Source organism: Porites lutea, chromosome 8 (assembly GCF_958299795.1).
Source record: "Porites lutea chromosome 8, jaPorLute2.1, whole genome shotgun sequence".
NCBI lineage: Eukaryota > Metazoa > Cnidaria > Anthozoa > Scleractinia > Poritidae > Porites > Porites lutea.
Window position 1 is genome coordinate 6,738,761 of NC_133208.1, and position 13,658 is coordinate 6,752,418.

At 37.3% G+C, this 13,658-nt stretch overlaps 2 protein-coding genes across 3 annotated transcripts; one reads left to right on the forward strand and one right to left on the reverse strand.

Annotated features, from left to right (window-relative positions):
• Nucleotides 1-1,333: 1,333 nt before the first annotated feature.
• LOC140947110 (uncharacterized) lies at nt 1,334-8,623 on the reverse strand. 2 transcript variants are annotated; one of them, XM_073396191.1, is made up of 4 exons: nt 5,972-8,623; nt 4,917-5,181; nt 4,253-4,365; nt 1,334-3,504 (listed from the first exon to the last, which is right to left on the reverse strand). In XM_073396191.1, the coding sequence occupies exons 1-4, from the start codon at nt 6,912-6,914 to the stop codon at nt 1,955-1,957; spliced, it is 2,871 nt and encodes a 956-aa protein (XP_073252292.1). In that variant the 5' UTR covers nt 6,915-8,623; the 3' UTR covers nt 1,334-1,954. The 2 variants fall into 2 exon arrangements, with proteins under 2 accessions (XP_073252292.1, XP_073252291.1); XM_073396190.1 differs by having other exon boundaries at nt 1,334-3,561.
• LOC140945153 (uncharacterized) lies at nt 7,039-12,476 on the forward strand. Its single transcript, XM_073394214.1, has 7 exons — nt 7,039-7,155; nt 8,620-8,791; nt 9,033-9,188; nt 9,641-10,528; nt 11,001-11,056; nt 11,731-11,929; nt 12,051-12,476. Exons 1-7 carry the CDS (start codon nt 7,153-7,155, stop codon nt 12,161-12,163), a joined length of 1,587 nt encoding a protein of 528 aa, XP_073250315.1. The 5' UTR covers nt 7,039-7,152; the 3' UTR covers nt 12,164-12,476.
• The last annotated feature ends 1,182 nt before the right edge of the window (nt 12,477-13,658 follow it).

The following is a 13,658-nucleotide window of genomic DNA, read 5'->3' on the forward strand; positions in this document are numbered from 1 at the left end:
AAAATAGTTGGTTTCCATATTTTATTACTGAGCGTCACAATTCGCTACTGCCATAGCTTTGGAAGTTATAAAGTACAAAGCTGGAAAGCAGTTCACATTTCACGACGATGCCAAATCGCAGAGAAAGACAACAACTGTGTGAATTTCTGGTGTACAAAGTCTCTAGGAAAACTTAACAATGTGCCAACCAGCAACAAAACGGATAGTTTTAGCATTCTTGATTTATTTTATTTCAAAATTAAATTCCTTAATCAAAGAAATTGTTTCAAAAAGAGATCTCTGATCAAGATATGGTACAAAATCGGCCGCTGTAGGTTGTAAACAAGCTGCCAACGATGATGAAAGATGTCAGAGTTTCGGGCTAGTTTTTTCCAACATTTGCACAAATTATTCGATGATATCGATGCCATGACCTACCTCACACCACCTGACTTCACAAATCGACAAATATTAACGCCAATATGTGGCTACGGCAAAGAAACCTTTCTCCACCACTGACATATTTCCATTGGTCGCTGTACGTGCATATAAAGTTACATGCGACAACTTCGCAAATGCAGCCACGTCGTTACCGCAGCATTTCTTGATCATAATAAAGTCCAGGAAACAGATCTTAAACCACTGCGGCTTGTAAAAAGTGAATGAAGTCCTCCATTACAATAGCTGCCAGTTTCCTCTGTAAGCCCGAAATTCTTACGGATCGACTCAACAAAATACAGCTGCGTACAGTCTGATGTTCAATCAATTTCTACTTCTGTAGTAAACAAACCATGAACGTATTCTTTCATTGTACGTTCGCATGAATACCAAAATTAGAGCACTGATAGTATACTTTTTGTAGACAAATAGTATACACCGTATGTATTACATTGCCATGGTGTACATTTTTAGTATACATCAAATATACATCAAGCAAGATTTGGCTTAGCAAAAAAAAATGATGTATACTCTTTGTATACATCACTTGCATTTAAGTAGCAATGATGTATACAACAAGTATACCTCAGGACTTTAAAGCAGCAATGACGTATACAACAAGTATACCTCAAGGCCTTCAAACAGCACTGATGTGTACAATAAGTATACATCAGTGCTGCATTGATGCCAAGTTGTATAAAAAACATCTTCATTGATTAGGAAGTAAAGCTTTGATGTATACTTTTTGTATACTTTGTATAGCATAAACAGTTTATATATAACAACATATAAATATATAGTATATGTTGTAGTTCAACTTTTCCCTGGTTTAAATTTCACATACATTACCATGCCCAAACAAAAGAAAAATTAAATTAAAGCAGGAACAAAAGTAGAAAAACAACACATATGTTGATTGAATTGAAGGGTTACCAAAAATAATTTCAGTGAAACAAACTCTAGAATACTGTTTTACATGTACCTGATTAGAGAATCTCTGAGAAATTCCAAATGCTGATGAAAGGAATACGTTTGAACAACAAGAACTGGACAAACAAGACATATCTCTAATAGATCTGTAAAACTGCAGTAATTTAAAAATTATATATTTCGCTCTTTGCAACTCATCACTCACTGGCCAATGCTTATAAAATAATATTGTCCATTGTTCATGTAAGAATTAGCATTGTGAGAAATTCAGCAACAACATCAACATTTTTGGGACTGATATGTCATACACAATCTTCGTTAAGGGGTCAATGTCATGCAATTTCGAAAGATACACAACATTATTTTGCTATAATAAAAACATTAAAAGAAGCTAGTTTTAATAAAAAAAATTATGTTTACGTGCCCTGACAGGAAAAGATGGCAGCTTTTAATAAATGGCACACATTTTCTTTTCTCTCTCAAAAATTCACTTGAAACCTACCCATTCGTGTTGCAGGATCATAATTTTGCATGTTACATGTATCTGTGACGGTGCTCTGATGGTGCTACCATGCACTTACAGTTGCAAAAAAACCACTCAAACGCTTTAGTCTTTTTCGTACTGATTAGGAAACATTCCCACAAAGGGAGTATTGTCATTACCACAGTCAACAAAAAAGCATAATCGAATAATGTTGTCCACTGGAATTGCAGTGATACAATTATTGTCACTCCTGATGACTGGAACCAGGTGAGAAACAGCAGTACCAGTGTAGGGATCATTAGCAATTGCTAAAGTCTTGTTAGGTTTCAGAACTTTGACCAATGCATAAAACAGTGGCTTCCTACATTTACATGAGTTAGCACAAAATGAAGGGTTGGGGCAATGTAAATATATTTTGGAATAGAACAAAATCTGTCCAAATGAAGGTGGTGAATCCCCACTGTTGCCTTTAAATTCTATTGTAAAGTTGTTTCTCCTTGTCATGCTTTTGTATAACTTGGAGTGAATCAGTTGCTCTCCAATGAGTAATCTGAAAAACTGATACACTTCTTGAACTGGCCCAATTAGGGATTCGACTACAGCTCGCTCAACAGCAGTAAAGACATAATTTTGTAAGTTGCCCACGATGCTGCAGTTGCTGTTGCCTGGAAGTTTTTCCTTTTTGGAAGCAAGGGGACGCTTTCTTGAAAGGTGTTCATAAAGTTCTTGAGCCATAGATCCACTTTCGAGGAGAGGAACCAACTCAGGTATTCTCTGTTGCACACTGACAGCTGTCACAATCTGTTCTTCCACACTTTGTGTACCATGAAATAAGCTTCTTAATTCCCCATTGAAGTCTTCAAAGCAAAAACAAGAGTGAGTCCACAGTGGACCAAGATCTCTCACTCTTTCTGTCATGTGAAGTAAACAGTGCACATTAAAAGTTTCATAGCGGGCTGCATAAAGTTCCTTTATCCTGATACAGAAATGCTTTATTAAAGCAGAGGCCTTTACAATGTCATTCGGAGAGATAGAATCCTGGAGAAGAAGGTAAATGGCTTCCACAAGGTGAAGGTAGTGCTGAAAGTACTCTTCTGGAAGAATACCATACAGACATGGAACAGAGTAGAACAACAGGAAAGTCCTTAACTCAGATGCTTTGAGATGCCCAAAGTTTGCTATCAGGCTTCTGGGAAGGCGCGTGATGCAAGAAGGAGGACTAATCTTTAGGTACCTCTCTTCAATTTCTTTCATTCTTTTACAGACAGACCATGGCTCTGCTTTATATGTCTTGTCACTCCAAAGGGTAAGCAACATCTTAACCACGCCAAGTAATGTACTGTGCATATAGTCAATGGCTATTCCTCTAATGATGTCAAACTTTGGAATAAACATAAACCATGAATAGCCTTTAACCCCTTTAACACTACTTGGGATGCCCTTTTGAGCACTTTCCTTGGTAGCTTCAGCTGCAAACTTTAATGTCTGTTCATGTGTTCTTGGTTCCCCATGACCAGTTCTGAGATTTGCTTCATCAAATGGGTAAGCATGAGTGTGCCCTTTGCTACTTGTCTGCACAGTTTTGCCAGGGCTCAGGCAGTATGGGCAACCATAAAAGGCATTGAATTGACAAAACTCTTGGAAAAGGCACTTTGCTGGGGCATCAAATGTCCCTAAGAGTAAAATACAGCGAAGCAACATGTTCTTGCCATTCAGCTTTACATCAATCCCTATAAAAAAGGAGCAAAAAAATCCTGACTATTCAGATGTTGACCCATAGGGTAGAAATGAGGGCAGCAGAATTTCTATAGACTTCAAAGTTAATTGATAACAGATAACACATCAAAGCATTTTGAAATTCATACATACATGTAGCTGCTAAATAATGATTGAAAATAATTTTCAATAATTTAAAGCACACATTTGTATCTACATGTATTATGCCAAATCTCCTTTAGTCAGAGTTGTAAGTTAAACCTGTGTATAACGGTCACCCTTGGGAAATGGCCAAGTGGCCGTTATATACAGGTTCTCTTTAAACTCTACTGGAAGTTAATGAATAGCATCTAAGTCTAAAGGGTGACTGCATCCGTTACGCACACTAACAGGTGACCACTATATACAGGTCACCTTTACAGAAAATATAAAGCAAAGTTTTAGGGAAGTTGTCCGGTGAGTCACTCTATAGTGACTCAATTTCCTTTGTCCCCCTTTGTAAATTATATATAGTTCGGGGAGTAATAATTATGTCAAACAGCAACAGTTGTACAATGTATTTATTATGAACATTCTGAACTAATAGTATACTAGAGAGTAGCTGTGACTACAGTGTGCATATATGTACATTAGAATGTAGCAGATAAATGCATGCTTTAAGGTAATACAAAAAATGGGGACTGATTTTAAAAACATAAACCTTACCTTTGAAGAATAAATCATTTAGTGAGTTTGCGAATGGCTGCATAAATGTTTGGAAATGTGGCTTGGAGACACCGAACCAAAGCCCAGCAAACATGCGGTACTTTCTCTGCTGCCTGTAGGGACAGAAAATAAAGGGAAAGAATGAAGTTTTTTAACAAAAAAAAAATGTGAATATGTTTTTTTAATGAGAAAAAAAGCAAAAGCGGTCCATTTCAAGATAGGTCAGTTACCAAGCAAAGAATGAGTTACAAACAATTCTTACTAGTTAGCAATTCTGCAAATTATCAGTGCTCATTATGATGTGTTGCAGTTAGATTAAGTGATACTCTTCTCTCACAATTTCTTTTCTCTTATTGGTTATTAACTGTGGAATTTTCTCTTTGGTAGTGGCATCATGAAGGCAAGTAGATGCTTAAACTGTGTACTTCAGTTCCACAATTAATTTATTTACATGACTATACTTTACAACCATTGTTATTTTGGTTACTTTGGTTTGACATTCTTTAATCAATACTTCAAAAAAAAAAAGAGAAATTATATATTATTTAGCAATACTATAGAAATGAAATACTCGGCTGGGGGGGGGGGAGGAGGTTTGAAGCTGTTTAAAACGCTTACAGCACATGTTTAATCAAGGGTAAAAATTCAAGCTTTTATTACATACCTGCAATTTGGAGGCAATTCGTTGACAATAAAATAAACCGGCCATATGGAAAATTTTGAAGACCTAAAAATTGCAACTCCATCCGTGTTTATTTGCAGGGACAAATGGATCTGTGTCTTTTTGTCCTGTGTGGATGAACCCCTAAAAAATCCGTCCTCCCCAAAGTGCTTCTTATACAGTTGTCCATCAAAGATATCTTCAATGGCATCTGAGTTTTGTTTTTGTCTTGTGACACGATACTGCAGAAAATCAGGTACTTCTGGCCCTAAGAAACAAAACAAATATTTGAAAACAATACATAAGAGTGAGAAAATAAATTTCACACAGAGGTTCTGTTTGACTGAGGCAAATGATAATATTTCCTGAATACATGTACATGTAACAAGACTGCAAAAAATCTTTTTCATTTAAATCTTGGAATTTTTCCTATTATTGATCACGAACTGCTAATGTTAACTGTCAATGCATTAACAAGTGATAACAACCAGTTACATATGTAACATTGTTTCAGTTTGATGAATGGTTAAAATACATGTATTGAGTGAATGCTTTAAGGCCTCTACAGACTAGATATTTAGTTGTCAAAAACGTTTTTTTTTTTTTTGCGACAATGACAATGTTTAAGTTGTCAACAACAGCAAAATTTAGCATTTAGTTGTCAACAACCCGTCTTACACACTGCGTTTTTTTGTTGTTGATAACATTTAGTTGTCGAAAACAAAACGTTGTCGACAACTAAATTTCTAGTCAGTGGAGGCCCTTACAGTCACTTCATTCCATCAAAAGAGCCTGGGAAAACATGAAGTACAAAGAAAAGAAAAAGTGCACGATTCTTACACCGAGGTAAACCCAAAAGAACGAGAAATCCTTTGATGTGGGGCATTATTTAGTGACAGGGGATACTTAACATGGTAGTGGATAAAGATAATGAGAAATTCTTTGTTATTTAGTATCATTTAGTAACAGGTGGGACATCTACTTAGAACGAACTGACTTGGAAGGAAGTGACCTGATACCAAAGGAATGATCTATACCTTAGCAGATAATCTACTTACTTGACAGCAATGACTGAAGCTGTGTGACTAAGGGTAGGACAATGAAGTAGGCCAGTGCACCTTTTTTGGAAAAATCTACCAGACAATACTTGTTAGAACAGCAGGAGGTCTTTGTAAGCCCAATGTACTCAAAACAGCAACAACAATAATAGTGGTACTCGATAGGCTTCTTAAGCTTTCGAAAGAATCGGTTGAGAACAGCTGTCGATTTAGCAAAGCAGTTGGGTACAACAAGATGAATGTTAATTAACGTCAAAAGGTCAGCCAAAGCCAGTCCGCTCAAATTATGCCTTATGGCGAAGCTAATAATCAGCAGCAAGCTAACTGAAAAAGTAACGGGGGACCCCTCGTATAAACGGGTGTCTTGTGATAAGGATAGCTCAGTAATTTTCACGTAGTCATCTTGAGTGCTGCTTTCATTCCTATCTTCCGCTTCCGAAAGTTCATCCACGTCATTATCTTGCTCGTTCAAATCCTCATGAAACTCGCTAGATCCGTACGTTGTATCAAGCGCTGGATCTTCAGGAAAAACTTGCGAAATTTCATCACAGCTGTCTTGCTCAACTGCCGTGTTGTTCAGGAGCCCCTTTAACATTTCATCAGCGATGGAGTCTCTAGTTGGGCGGCCTTCTCTGTCATTTTCTACCTCAGCTGGCCGACCATCTTCTTTCAACAAATCAACATTATTACGGTCTTCCAGAGAGTATTCTTCGATCCCCTGAGATGCATATGAGTAGTCCAGGAACTCTGACTCAAAATGTTCAACAGTGTCGCTACAAGATACCGCATTCGTTTCTCTATCATAAGTTTTAGCTAGTTTCTGGCGATACTCTGACGTTCTGGGAACTTTCAACGACGGATGTGACAGATAAGACAGGTAAGTACCTCTTCTTTTTTCACAACTTCTAGAGTTACGTGTTTCTTTTGCATTTCCAGTCGCCATGTTGTGTTCGTATAAAAGCCGATCGACCCAGGCAGATATTACGCATGCTCAATACGTCGGCGTCTGTTTGTTTTCCTTTTGGCGGGATTTTTTGCGGCACGTTTGTCGGTGTATGTGTTGGATCTTGGCGCGAAACTTCAGTAGCTGTGAAACGTGAATTGCTTGGTTCATCAGACTCTTTTTCGACTGAACGTTTATTGTCGCTTCCCCTTTTTCGGGCAATCCAGTATCCAGGAAAATGGTGAGTACATTAAACTGTATAAAAAAACCTGAAAAACCCTAATCAGGTCACGTTTTAGTTCGTTTTTTAATAGCAATTATGGTGATAGGTAAGCTCAACGGTTCTACTTAAATCGGTGAGAAAAAATGGTAAAAGTTTACCTTCTTCATTCAGGTCGAATGCAGCGTTCAAGCCAGGGAATTGTTCTCTTAGAACTTCTTTGATACATTCGCAGCGTAAAATTCATTTTATCTTTGTGTCTGCGAACTGGAACTGATACAACTCGATCGGGCTCAGCTAGTGCATTTCAAATAAGAACGCGACAATAAATGCTCATCCTCGGTGTAAAAACCTGTAAAGTTTTTCTTTGTTTTCTAGCTATTGTTTTCCTTGGCTCTATTGTGTTGACTTCTCAGTGGCTCCTTTGTATTCATTGTTTTACGTCACTCGTGAGTTTCACAGGTTTTTACACCGAGGTAAACCCCAATAAATACTTAAGCTTATAAGCTTCCAGTGTAAAAGACTTGAGAAATTATTAATTTTCAGTAGTCATTTTTAATTCTAAAAGAGCGTCCTGTAGTTAAGGATATTTAAAGGGAAAAATACTAACAGAGGACGAACTGAAACGTTTTAGACTTTTTACTGGCTTTCTCGCAGTCGACCGGCTTGTCACAAGTCGATCACGACCCGATATGACTTTCACAGCATCGGGAGTAGAAGCGTGATCATTTGAATCTTGACATCCATGGTTCCTGTCGTTTTCTTTTAACCTCAGTGATTTATAATTTCTGCAAATATGTTCTTCCACGTTCATGACTCGCATTTCAATTTTGTCATTGATTTCAGTCTTTTTATGAAAAGGCTTTGATATATTCACCACTGGTCACCAACAGAAACTATAAGTAACGCCTGATTGAACAACCGCTCATGTGTTTCTGTCACCGATTAATAACTAACTTTCTTTAGTATAACTAACTCACAACTTTTTTACTACTTGTTAATCGTTCTCGGCGAGGGCAAAATTGATATTGCGAACGTTAACCAAAATATATACCCTTATATATCCCTGACGATTGCGTCGAAGTAGTACAGTTCCTTGAAATAATGACTTTGGTGAGTGTTCTAAAATTTTTGTGCCCCCTTTAAAACATGTTTGAAATTAACAAGCATCAACGCTGTATTACCTTGACTGCCGGCATGGGTAACAGGGACTGTGAACGGAGACCGGGCCGCCATTTCTTGTATTTCTTGGATCAAAAGTAACTAACCGGGAAGGTAGTTTCCCATACATGTGCACATATTCCTGTGAGCTTCAGGCTCAGGTTTTTGTTATTCATGATTCCAAACAAAAAAATGGGACCCACGACTGGTGTCTCAGATTACCAAAACTATTAAATGTGTGTGCTTTTCTCTGACATCGAAAGAGCAAATTTGTTTACATTGTGCTAGAATACTTTCATAACTTTTTTTAACTACCCCTTGTAGGTGAAACCAAATGGCTTTGCAGTAGTTGAATGGAATCGACCAAATGGAAGAAGTGAATTGGAAGCGATTATTGTGAAGAAGTTAGCTGTCAAGGAAAGTGTAAGAGCTGGGGCCATTGCTGAAATGCAATATGATGGAGAAATTTGGAGGGGAAAAATTCTCTCTCTCCATGGTAAGACTAATAGTTCAAGTGATTTAAGCTGTCATGAGCATGTACTTGTGCATCTGTCAGAACTCTGGACCACATAAGAAAAAAAACTTACTGATAATGATAATAAATATACATTTACAGTTGTAAAGTGATGACTGTTATTTTGCCTCTGCATGAATGACTGCTAAGAGGGGTAAAGAAATCGTTCTTTCTCACACAAAAAAGAGTCCTAACCCTTTTTTTATTAACTGGCCTTTTTCAGACAGTATGAGTGATGCTAGAAGTGTTTTAGACAAGGAGCTTGGAAATTCTGGAACAGAAGAAAACAGTTCAAACTGTGAACAGAATTCATCCCCCAGTAAGAAGCAGAGAAAGAGAACAAAGAATAAACGACTTGATGGATATGAAACCAGTCAAGGTACAGTAAGCTGTTATTTGACACTAACAGCATATAATGGTTTAAAGTCACCGCGAAAAGGGAACTACATGTAAGTGTTATAAAAAACTAGTCACTGAGGACATTATTGAAGGTGGTTGCTCCTTGTTCCCTTAAATTTCAATTTACAGAGGTAGATAATAAAATAATAATTATCAAAGTTCTAAAAACATTTAACCTGTATAACCGCCCTGTATATAGCGGTCACCCTGTGTATTACGGTCACCGGACAGGTTCCCAAATATTAATTTAGCCGTATATTGTCTGTGTAGTGGACCTGTATAATGGTTACCTGGCCATTTCCCAAGGGTGACTGTCATAAACAGGCTTGGCTGTATTTTGTTACAGCTACTACAAATTCATTGTTTTTGGGAGACTCAATTATTCAGACCTTTTTCTTATACATTATTATTTTATCCTGTTATTTCTTAAAGATGATGAACCTTCCAAAAAAAAACCCAAGACCTCTGAGGGCAGAAAGAAAGCTGGAGGAAGCAAAGAAAATGACAGTGAAAGTCAAAATAGGAAGAAAAATGCCCGAAAAGATCATGATGATGCAGCAGAAAAGGAGCGAAAGCGAATTGAAAAGGAGCAGGCAAATAAGCAAAGAGAAAAGGAACGGCAGGCCCTTACTGAGCGAAATAACATGTTGCTAGAAAGGATGACTGCTTTGGTGAGTAATCAAAGTGCAGAAGATCCCTTTGATTCCGATGTTGTCTCAGAGTGTGTGGATCTCACAACTTCATCAACACCACCATCAAATCCTGTTCATCGTCTTCAGAACACAGTAAATGAGTTACGGAGTGCCACACCAGAAAGAGTGTTGTCAATCTCACAGCTTCAAAAGACACTGGACATGCTGCAGGGCAATTCAGAGGACCCACCAACCACACCATCTATTTGTCAGACAGCAATTCCATCACTGCAGAGAACCTCTCTGATCACACTGCAGGATGTGTGGGAAGAACCAGTATCCACAACACCAGTTCAGCAGATGCCAAATTCCACCACACCAGTGTCAAGATCTCCTCTGACAACTCTGCGTGGCAGATTAACAGAAGTGCCACTGTCAATACCAAATCAACAGAAAGAAGCCACCATTTCAGGAGCACAAAGAACCCCACTGACAAACACACCCAGAAATTTTCCAAACAGAAGACAAGACTTAGTAGCCAGACCAACTGTGGGTGGTAAATGCCCCAGACGAGTTCTACCACAGCCGCTCTCAAGTTCAGATGAAGAAGAGTATTGTCCATCATGCGTAACACGCAAAAAGAGAGTGAGGGAACTTGAAGATCAATTAAAGAGCTTGCAAGGTCAAGGTATGTATGAGGAAGTTTATGTGATAATCCCTGAAAATTAAAGAATGAGAGTTAAAAGAAAACAAGCAGTCTTGTTGTGAATAAAAGAAATAAGGGGTATTAGAAAAAGGGATGCACATAATCCAGTTAGTCTGCTTGGGGGCACCCTGTTTTGGTGGTGGATCGATCGATCCACTGTCTGGTCTTTGTCCACTAATTACAGTAAACACCTGCATATAAGAACCTACTTTTTTGAAGTCTGGCAAAATAGGTTCATGTATTTTGGGGTACGTATTGCCAATTTAGGCTAAGTAGGTTCTTAATTTTTATGAAGGAGATAATTGATCATTGAGTACTAGAAAAATAAATGAACTCGGTTAAATATGCAGTATTTATTCGTAACTATTATAACCTAACAAAACTATATAATTACATGCAAGGTGAACTTTCGATCTTGTTAATAACTATAGTCATTCCTATCATTATTTTTAAGTTTCTGATCCTCCAAGACCTGGAAAGATCAGTCCCATTCTAGCAGAACGCTTTAAGGTAAGCACTTCATTCACCATTTTAATCACAGAATGTGCATGCTATTGTAGACAAATCAGTGTAAAGTTTTTGTGCAAATCATGTAGTCGTCAATGGCTAATTTGATGTTTGCAAGAGGTTCGACCCTACTAGACCTAGTCAGGCTTACAGTTTAACCCATTTGCTCCCAGATAATATGCAGCAGAAAACCACTCTTTCGAGCCATTTAAGACCTTTTCTGGTTCTTACCAGGCTGAAAAGGATCTACAATGTAGATGTGAACTACCCGAAAGACATACTAACAATTCAAGTACAATGCTGATAGTTTCTGATGCTAAATTTTAGCATTGAAGTTCAGGCATCAGGTAAAAAAGTTCACTGCCTCCACGACTGTTTTTTTCACTTTCCCTCGTCCTCACCTCTTGCTTTCCTTGCCCTTTTTTTCTTTTACTTTTGTGGGGCATTTCCTTGGGCTAGTCCCTGCAAGCCACAACTTGCCCAAAGGGTAAACTGTAAGCTGACTTTCTTTACACGCCCTTGTTATGTGTCAAAGTTGTCAATGTCTTTTGAGCATTTGAAATGTGACATGCGGCAGAACATGTGGAATTATTATACAGGCTGTTCAGGTGTGTATGTCTATATAAAATTGCTATCATAAAAATAACATGGCTGTTTTTTCTTCTTAATTCCAACAGATGGTAGAGTTGACTCCTGGTTCTCAAGTTTTTGTGTACCAGAACCATATTCACCAAGCAATGGCCAGAGCGTCGTATAAGTCAGCGGCATCGTTTTTGTTAAACTGTTTTTACACAAACGACGAGCTGGTGGGGATGAACCTGACTGGAGCAAATGGAAAGAAATGCCCAGACAAGGAGATACTTCAAAGCATTATAGGTATGTGTGCAATAACATGATGACTATGTAAATTAATAGTCTCTCAGAAACTGCTTTTTTTTAATTTTCCCATCCATAAATTCACTACTCATGTTGTAATGATTTTTGACCCTCTTTACAGGATTTGTCATGAGAGAATACCAAAAGCATTCGCCAACTGAGTCCTCTCTGAAGCTGGCTTTAAGAAACAAGCTGAGTGCTTTGGAATCAAGAAAGTTAAAGAAGGATGAGTGAAAAGCTTAATTTTTTTTCTTCTGTAATATAATTATGTACGCAGAAAAAGTTAATGTTGTGACAGATAAGTAGTTGGCCTGATTCAGATTACTAATTTCATTGCAAGTTTGTTAGGGCATTCGGTTATTGTCCTTTTTCAGCAAGCAGTCTTTGGGTTTGAAATAATTATGAAAAAATATTTATTAAATGTTAAGTACAATATATAAGCTATTTCTACAGTGAAAATAATATTGTGTTTTAAAAATTATTGACATACTGTACGTCTGTTACTGTTAAAAAAGCTCCAAATAAAATTTATTGTTACAAGCAAATATTGAACATTTTTTAGTGAATTTATGTAGAGCCAGGGTGGTCATGCATGCCTTTGTCCTTACTGAAATTTATGGGTTTCAGCAACTTAATTTAGAAGTGTACAAATTGTATACTTTTTGCAAGTGTTATACAAAAAGTATACTTTTTGTGGTCTTTTCTGTGTATGAAGCATGTATACCATTAGTATACATCCTCTTGGAGAGGTATACTTTTTGTATACATCGGGGTGTTCCAAATTACTAGTACAAAAAGTATACATCAAGTGTATACAAAATGTATACATCAAGTATACCTAAAGTATACCCAGTGCAGTATACTTCATGTATGTTCGGAGTATATTATAAGTATATTTCATTTTGTTAAGGGATATAAACAAACCATGAACGTATTCTTTCATTGTACGTTCGCATGAATATGTGTTGACTTTTCCTGTAAAACAGCTTTCATAATTTATCATGTAATGAGTGCAAAAACTCGTGTTTTGAAGTGCTGCTGTTTGTTGTTTGACTGAACTGAGTTTTGAGAAAGTTTAGCGCTATTAAATCGTGAGTCGTGATTGGCTTATGATGACTTTAGAAAGAAGACATGACTTGATCACGGTACTAAAATCATATTTTTTACCTAAAAGTTTATTAAAAGTTATTTTATAAAAGCAATAGACCACACTTTCTATGGGTTTACCGGCGTGATAACCCACGCGGGATGTTGGGAGAACACGAGAAAAGCTCATAAATCGCGAGCCGAAGGCGAGTGATTTACAAGCTTTTCGAGTGTTCTCCCAACATCCCAAGTGGGTTATCACGCCGGTAAACCCATAGAAAGTGTGGTCTATTGCTTAAATAAAAGCTGATACCAGAAATTTCAGTAAAAAATATCCAGCAAATTTTTTTACTAGATGCAATTTTCTTTGAACAGTAGGGTCCTTTTAAGTGCTAATTTCTCAATAAATATTAACCATCAATGAAATCCACATATTTCACATTACTACCAAATGACTTCTGTTGTTCTTTGCAAAGTTTTGCAGCCATCGCATTAAAAACGAAAAAGTTATGAAAGAAAATTTGTCACAGCTAAATGCTCCAGTATTAATGACGGAGCCACCTTAGGTAATTAAATTTCATCTGCAAGTTCTGGTTTAGCCTCCTGCACAGACATTCTTTTGGCTCGTCACGCAATCTTCTGC